Raw genomic sequence first — 7,878 nt, 5'->3', positions numbered from 1 at the left:
AAAATGTAATGAACATTATCGAAGCCATGTACGGAACTCTGTCCCAGCCAACAGAGACCGTCATTTTTGATGCAATGAAACCCCTTAATCCCAGTATCCCCCAGGACGAGAGAGAATCCAACAAAAACAAAACAATAAAGAACGTAAAAGAGAATAAACCAACTGAAATCAAAGGCATTATACAATTTTGTGCAGCGTTTCCTCAGTTTTCTTTTATTTTCCCAACTATATATCCATGTGGTGTTCATCACCTGCAACTTGTGATGTACACCAGAACTTTGTAACATATTCTACTCATTGAAATGAGGAATGCCTCTTCATGTGAATAAAACACAACATTTTAAGTAGCAATTATCATCTTGCAAATTTCCATCAAGTATAGAAATGACAACAATCTACTCCTGTAAATATCCCTATTGATTACTGAATTAGAACTATACTCTGAACTGCATCAGTACTGTCAATTTTTTCATCTACGTGGTGATCTTTCTCGGTTCACGTCGATACCAAAATGAGTCTTGGCTGTCTTAGGATCAGTGAAATATAACGTTTGATCTCCATCTTCCACTCTCAATTTGGCTGGGTATAGTAATGCAAATTTAGTGTTACGCTCATACAATAATTTGCAAACCTCAGTGAATTCCCTTCTTTTCTGTGTAACTGCTGCTGAAAAGTCTTGGAATATTAATACCTTATAGCCATCTATCATCAATGTGGATGTTTTTCGGTATCCAATAAGAATCCTCTCTTTCATTCTATAGTCTAGATACTTTGCTATTACTGGTCTGGATCTGGCATTAGGCCCTGGTCTATCTGGTCCTATTCTATGCACTCTTTCTACATGAGGCAGGATTGGGCTCTCAGATAAATTTAAGGCTTCAGGTATTTTATGAACTACAAGTTGCATCAAGGCTTGGCCACTTATTTGTTCAGGTATCCCAATGAACCTTAAGTTACTGCGCCTAAGTCTATTTTCCATGTCATCAATTTTGACCATGAGCAACTGTACACTTTCTGATTGTGTGCTCACTGTTTGTTGTAATTCATGAGACTGATCCTCCATGTCGCTAACTCGTTGTTCTAAAGTACTAAGTCTGGAGGTGTTAGAATCAATCTTTGCAAGTGCTGCGTCAAATGATGACTGAAGAGAATCTAATTTTTTATCTATCAAAGGCATCAGTATTTTCGAAATTTCCTGAGCTGTTTCTATAATTGACGAGGGATTCTGAGAGTGGTGGCCTAATGATGTAGCTCCCTCAGACTCCAATTCAGCTGTATCACTATGTGATGGAGAAGGAGGAGCATTCTTAGCCGATTTATTTACCTTGCCCATTTTGGAGTTTGACCCTGTGGAAGATATAGTCGGAGTGGGCTTACGGACGTATCTGTCCATCACCTATCAAAGAAAAATTCCACAGAGAATTCCGCTCTAGATGGAAAGTTAGTGGTCAAAAAATGAAATTGTAAGAGGCAAAATATTCCTAAACAGCACTGAAACAGTATGAGGTTGACTAGGGTACAGGAGTAAATAGGTATAAATCCCCACTATGTTGGTATCATATTACCCAAAAAAACATTTGCATTGCATTCCCAATTCATGCTTTGGTTTCCTGAAAAGACCTTATGAGATGCATTCCTCTATACAGTATGCGTAAGCCTACGAAAGCTCCATGATATCTTAGGTAACTAAAGTCAATATAATATATTAACGTTTCAGCCACAAGATGGCAGCAATACTACTCATATGAGCTATATATGATATCAGAGTTATACCAATATACAAGTCAGATTAATATGGTAGTTAATTTCTGAGAAAGTTCGGTATTGCTCTAGTTATATATAATGCAATTTGAGAGAAAATGTGAGTTAACCCTAAGCTAATTAGCAATACCCCTCCTATAGAGCTTATTTACCTTGACCTCTATGCATCCATAGTACAGTAGTTCAGGAGCAGAGGAAAAAGAACAAGTGAAAAGAGGAGAGCACACACAAAAATGCAGGGGGACAATTTTAACAGATGTTGATTGACTCTAGCAATAATATTAATAATTGTATGATGCAATACAATAGATTAGTATCAAGGCCTGGATTATAGGCAGCCGCCTTAACAAGACTATTCAGAACCAGTTTAGTTTATCTTTCTATTCATAGATATCACAAGGATTCCGTGTTCGAGATGACAAGTCAGCCAAGGGTAAGTGTCCACTCACCGCCCAAACCTTAAGTAGGTGATTTCAGATAGGAACGCTATCAGTACCTGTATCCAGACACATATAACCCCTTGAAGAGCTACTGTCTGCTACCGGACCTCCGCCGCTCCCCCTCCCCTTCTTGTATCCAGCCGGGAGAGCGTTAACATGCGCTGGGCACCGGGAGCATAGGTACCAAGAAGGACTATCAATCAACTCAGCGCGTGACCGGAGGTATCAAATTCTCAAGGCAGCAAGAAAAGATATAGTGTCCAGCCTGTGCTATGCTGCGGCGTCTCGGAGAAGCAACGATCAAGACCGCAATAGGCAGTGTCAGGTAGGGACGTTACCAGCAGCCATATCCCGTTCTAGATCTCCCAATCAAGCCGCCGTCTCTTACCAGATCTCCGCTCTTCTTAGACACAGCAGGGAAAACACTGATATGTATCGAGCGCCGGTATTCTAGGCAGCAGAGAGGGTTTCCGATCCACGTAATCCGTGTCCAGAGATGTAAAACTCCCCAAGTGACAGAGTTAGATGCAGCGTCTAGCCAATGCTTTGCCGCAGCACTTCGGAGGAGCACCGATCAGCTCCGGAGTACGCTGCAGGCGGATTCTCCCAAGCCAATGTCCATGCACTCTGCACCGTCAGTCCCAGCGTTCAGCCTCTGATCCCACGGCAGTTCCAGATGAATCTTGTGTTCCAGGGACAGAATACTTACTGGAATGCCAAACCTCAGACACCAGCACGGAAACTGCATGTTACATGACCGCTGGGGCCTAGAAGACGACACTGAAGCCGCCAGGAACAGGTAAATGACAGCTGGGCCACCACAGACGTTAGGCTGACATTCTGTCATGTCGATATATCACCCACGCAGACATGATTAATGGCGACTGGCCTGTCTATATTCGACCATGACAAGATTCTATGATAAACACCCTAATTTAGATGTTATGGACCATAAAAACCTGATTGGAAGAGCTGCTACATGGGTTCCCTTCCTTAGGAGACTATTGCAGGATTTATATGGCACCTATAAAGCATGATGAGCATTATCATATATTTAATATACAGGGATGGCAGGCGGCTGGTATGCTTGGTGTATTGTGTGAGTATGCCATACGTACCAGTGTTCTACCCAGAAAATGTTTCCAGCCGGGTGGCATCAAGAAGTAGTTGGGTGGGGGCCTTAATAATAGCAATAATAAAATGTTTTAAACCCTCATCTTATAATGATTTAAACTTGAAATAACATTGTATATATTAATTCTCCTCTTCTTATTAGAGGCCCAGTCGTCTGATTATGCAAAGTCTGTAGGATCTGATCCTTTTTATGCAGCTCCCAGATACTGTCCCCACTTGCAGGCACCCAAAGTGCCGGGTGGTGCACCCACAAAAAACAGCCTGGGAAGAACACAGCGTACTGGATCTGGTTACATCATGTATAATCTGCTCCCGCACTGTGATCCTACTGTATAATGTGTAATCAGCAGCTAGTGCTATATAGTGCTATAAGTAGTTACATGCACACTAAAGGAAAGGAAGATTTACTCTGACAATTTACTCTGCTAAATCCAAAAAGTCACTTCTACTGATTCTTCTTGACCGCACGGCTGTATACGTCACTGTGGACTACACCCACATCCTACAAACCCTTTTTAATACAGCAATCTCAAGGTTTTCCTCGCGACCTGCCCAACCCCTACTTAGTCTACACCCCTTCTCCTTTCTCCCTTCCTATCCACATCCCAAAGGTCTCTCCTTGGCTCCCTATACACCTCCTCCCGCTATGAGCTGGCAGCTCCTCCAGCCTCCAATTAAATCTTTACTCACTTGTCCTATCCTCACCCACCTGTCCGCCATCTCCTCCTGGTTGGCGCACCGCTTCCTAAAACCCAACCTTTCCAAAACGAAAGTTCTCTTTCCTCCACCAAGTCCCCACACACATACACCTTTCCTGCCAGTACCTCTCCGCTGTTGCCCAAGCCTGATGCCAGAGTGTTATCCATGATTTTGCCTTTTGTCTCTTCCAACATCCAGCCCGTTTCCCAATCTGGCCATTTCCACAATCTTACCCCCTGGCAGCCACTAAACCCCACTACAAGCTCTCAATCTCTCGCCTACACTATTGTAACAACCGCCTCACCCCACTTCAAACTATCTCTGCTGGTAACCTCCTCCTCTCTGGTCACTGTAGCTCAGCTTCCCTCTCTGCCAGTCACTTCACTGGCTCCCTATGCCACCCAGAATCAAATGTAAACTTCACTCACACAAAGCCCTCCCCACAGCATCCTCAAAACTCATCCCCTCACCCAAACCTACCATCCCTTCTCCCAACTTTTTTGCCTCTGCAATGCCAAACTCCACTGCCCTCTTCATGTACCCTCCTTGAGAATGTAAGCTCTTGCATGCAGGGCCCTCTCTCCCACTGTCTCAACAGTAATCTATGTATATGGATAAAGTTATGTTCTCTATCCTGTTGGATCACCTACATTCTATGCAATAAGTCCTTGGAAACACATGGAGAATAACTTTGGTATGACAGTGAAGGGTGAGGAGAGGATGTAGAGAATGAATGGCTAATTGGGACACACTAGTGCAGGCCTGGCCAACCTGTAGCTCTCCAGCTGCTGTGAAACTACAAGTCCCATCATTCCCTGCTACTAATTTAGCATTTCCTAACAGCAAAACTGTGGCAAGGTATGTTGGGACTTGTAGTTTCTCAACAGCTGGAGAGTCACAGGTTGGCCTGGCCTGTACTAGAGAATGAGAAGCAGACTAGAGGGCGGATAACATGATTATACAGGGGGAGAGTGTGCCGCTCACAGACCATATAGCATAACTCCAGTCTACACTGGATGGGAGACACAGGAAGGCAGAGCAGCATAAACATAAGCTGGTATTTTATAGGAATTGGCTCAGACATAAAATTGAGAATGAATAAAAAAAAAAAAAGACGCCCATTGCAGAGACCTGTTGAAGCTGAATTTTATTTTAAAATCCACCAGTTCCTGATCACATACAATTTATATTTGAAACAAAAATAGAATCTGCAGAGACAATGCAGCAGGTATGCGTTACATGTACAGAATTGCTTTCACGCTGACAATTTCCCTTCAGATGCTCCTTCAGAGTTTCATTTATTTACACAACAAGCGCTGGTCAACAGCGCCAGGGGATTTTCCTTGATCCTCACTAAAACAGAGAGCCAAACAATGGTTGGTGTAGGATGACGATGAACGCGGGTGTGTGTGTGGGCTGTAAGGCGTCGCATGACCAGGGTCCGACTTGGCGGCGCTGTTATTCATCATGATCATCACCTGCGTCAGCAATGGGTTACAGCGTGATGGAAAGGAGGAGGGGAAGTGGCCTTGGCCGCTCTGTGCTCCCCCCATACTGCAACTCAATATGGATGGCATGTTATGGCACTTTGTGACTTTAATCCCCCCCCCTCCCCCCCCAGAGTGATGTGTTTAACACCGACCCCCCCCCTCCCCAAACCTCAAAGGTTTAAAAAGGAAATTATACAATGAAAGCAATTCCTCACATTCATCATTTTTTTTTTCTTTTTTTCTTAAAAGGCATTAAACATGTCAAATGTAAAATGATATTCTACCAAGCCCTAAGCAATACATTTCATTTTTATTCATTTTTTTCTCCCAATTGTTAGATTTAAAATGTAGTGCTCATCCTAATCAGTGTTCCCCAACCCCCCTTGCAGAATCCTGGGCACACTTCTCGCAGCGGAATTATCAGGATTAAAGCCACGTGGAACTTATTTCTTTATGTCCATTAAATACAGCTCTGTAAGATCCAGGCCTACTGAATTACGTGTACCACGCCCCCTCTCCCACTACGCGGCATACGGGCATTACATAAAATGCTTAGACCTTAGTATGGAATCACTTTTTCAAAATTAAAAAAAAAAAATTATATATATGTATAAAAAAAAAAAAAAATTAAAAACCTGTATACATCCATACATATTTCATAAGGTTGTGATACATTAATTGTAAAGATAATTATAAATAAATACAAATAATACATAAGGAATGTCTACTGCAAACTGAATATATATATATTTATATATTTCAAAATGTGGAGGGGTAATAGAAAGTGATAACCTCAACTGCGGTCTACGGGTGTAAATTTGGAGAAAGGAAGGTGAAATGGGCTGCGGTTTCCATTTTCCCGTGTAGTGCCCAGGGAGACTGTATAGTAGCCGAATGTGCGTACCCCCATTCACTTCACACAGCACAGCCAAATACGGTACTTGCTCTGAAATCTACTGTATTCCCTCCACTCTAAGGAATGGGGGGACCCGATTGTCCCCTTACACTTTTCTTCTAGGGAGATCCTCCATACAGCTGGCGGCCTCAACAGCTCCATCTTGTACCGTTCATGTGGAAGTGTAGAGCTTGTCATCAGCAGCTTCAATTTGACTGGAAGTAAGGATTTTGTTACGTAGCCTTCTCTAGGGGCGCTACGGTCCAGCTGGGTTACATGAACTGCATCTGGAAGACGGAGAGAACATAACTAAGAGCTCACTTCAATGTCAATGACAAGACCTCTACCCAAACCAGATCCCACGGCTGAGACATGCCACATCCCCGATTTCCCAGTTCTCCAGACCATGCCTGGAAGGTGGTTTCACAAGACCACGAAGTCGCACCATTTGTCCTACGGGGTACGCCTATCTTCATGCAATTCCAATCCGTCCCAGTCAGCAGGGACTGGAGGTACCAGGAAAGGTGATATCCATAGGTGTGAGAGACTGACCAAACCTCTTCCCAACGCATTTCACATCCTTTAATTCAAAAGCCTGTATAAAAGATTCTTGCATTACAGGAACATTTGTCCCCCCCCCCCCCGTTTTACAGCTCGTGGTGTCATGCACACTTTTTTAGGCATGCAAAAGAACAAAAACACACCTCAGTGCTAATCAGGCACAACATGACCCACAGAAGCAGAGAGAGAATTACTATGGGGAACATAACAGAAGTACCCACAAAAGCAGCAGAGGAAAATAACTGCACAAAGTAACAATAAATGTGAAGGGAGAAAAGGAGGGAACAGAATGAAGGCAACAAAACAAACAAACAAAAAAAAATAGCACGAAATGTGTTTTTCTAGTACATTTCGCATTGTCCCTTATTCTAGATTCAGAAAACCAGGACAGGCCCAGAACTTAGAGAGACTTAGGTGTTCCTACAGAAGTGCTATTGGGACAAGATAGATTTGGAAGAGATGAGATTTATAGGGGAGCTCTGTGTGAATGTTAGAAGATCTCTGGTCTCTGCTCAAGGCCTCCAAATAGATTTAATTTAATTCTTCATAGATCACTGCCTAAAGCCTGAGCCAGTCAGCATGCAGTTTGTAGAGTCAGAAGGCTAAATTTATGCGCTATAATCACCATTTTATTAGATTATTTTTTTTTTTTTAATACGCCTACCTGTTGCCTAGACACAGTGGAGGTAGCCGTTTGGCTGGAAAATCTAGAATAGACAGTGAAATCCATGTAAAATGGCCATCTCCACCTCATGAACCTGGTTCAGTAATGAGCTTAGTGCAGTTAATTTAATTTATGCTGGGTACACACTGATGGGCAAATACTATATAACAATGTCACAGCCACTGACACTGTAACGTAGCATTTTCCATGCAGATATAATCGCAGTCGCACAGA

General features: G+C 43.0%; 1 protein-coding gene across 1 annotated transcript in view; it reads right to left on the bottom strand.

Annotated features, from left to right (window-relative positions):
• Positions 1 to 5,164: 5,164 nt before the first annotated feature.
• The window catches only part of LOC148503011 (phosphatidylinositol-binding clathrin assembly protein-like), a gene marked incomplete at its 5' end in the record, with an annotated part of 36,177 nt that continues 33,463 nt past the window's right edge, over positions 5,165 to 7,878 (bottom strand). The window contains one exon of the mRNA XM_088449017.1: positions 5,165 to 6,706. Coding sequence (XP_088305143.1) covers positions 6,692 to 6,706 — 15 coding nt within the window. The remainder of the gene's footprint in view (positions 6,707 to 7,878) is intronic.

This window comes from Taudactylus pleione, unplaced genomic scaffold (genome assembly GCF_031769625.1).
Source record: "Taudactylus pleione unplaced genomic scaffold, aTauple2 ptg000478l, whole genome shotgun sequence".
Lineage (NCBI taxonomy): Eukaryota > Metazoa > Chordata > Amphibia > Anura > Myobatrachidae > Taudactylus > Taudactylus pleione.
Note: the sequence above shows the minus strand (reverse complement) of the source record. Positions and strands in the feature narration are given on the sequence as shown.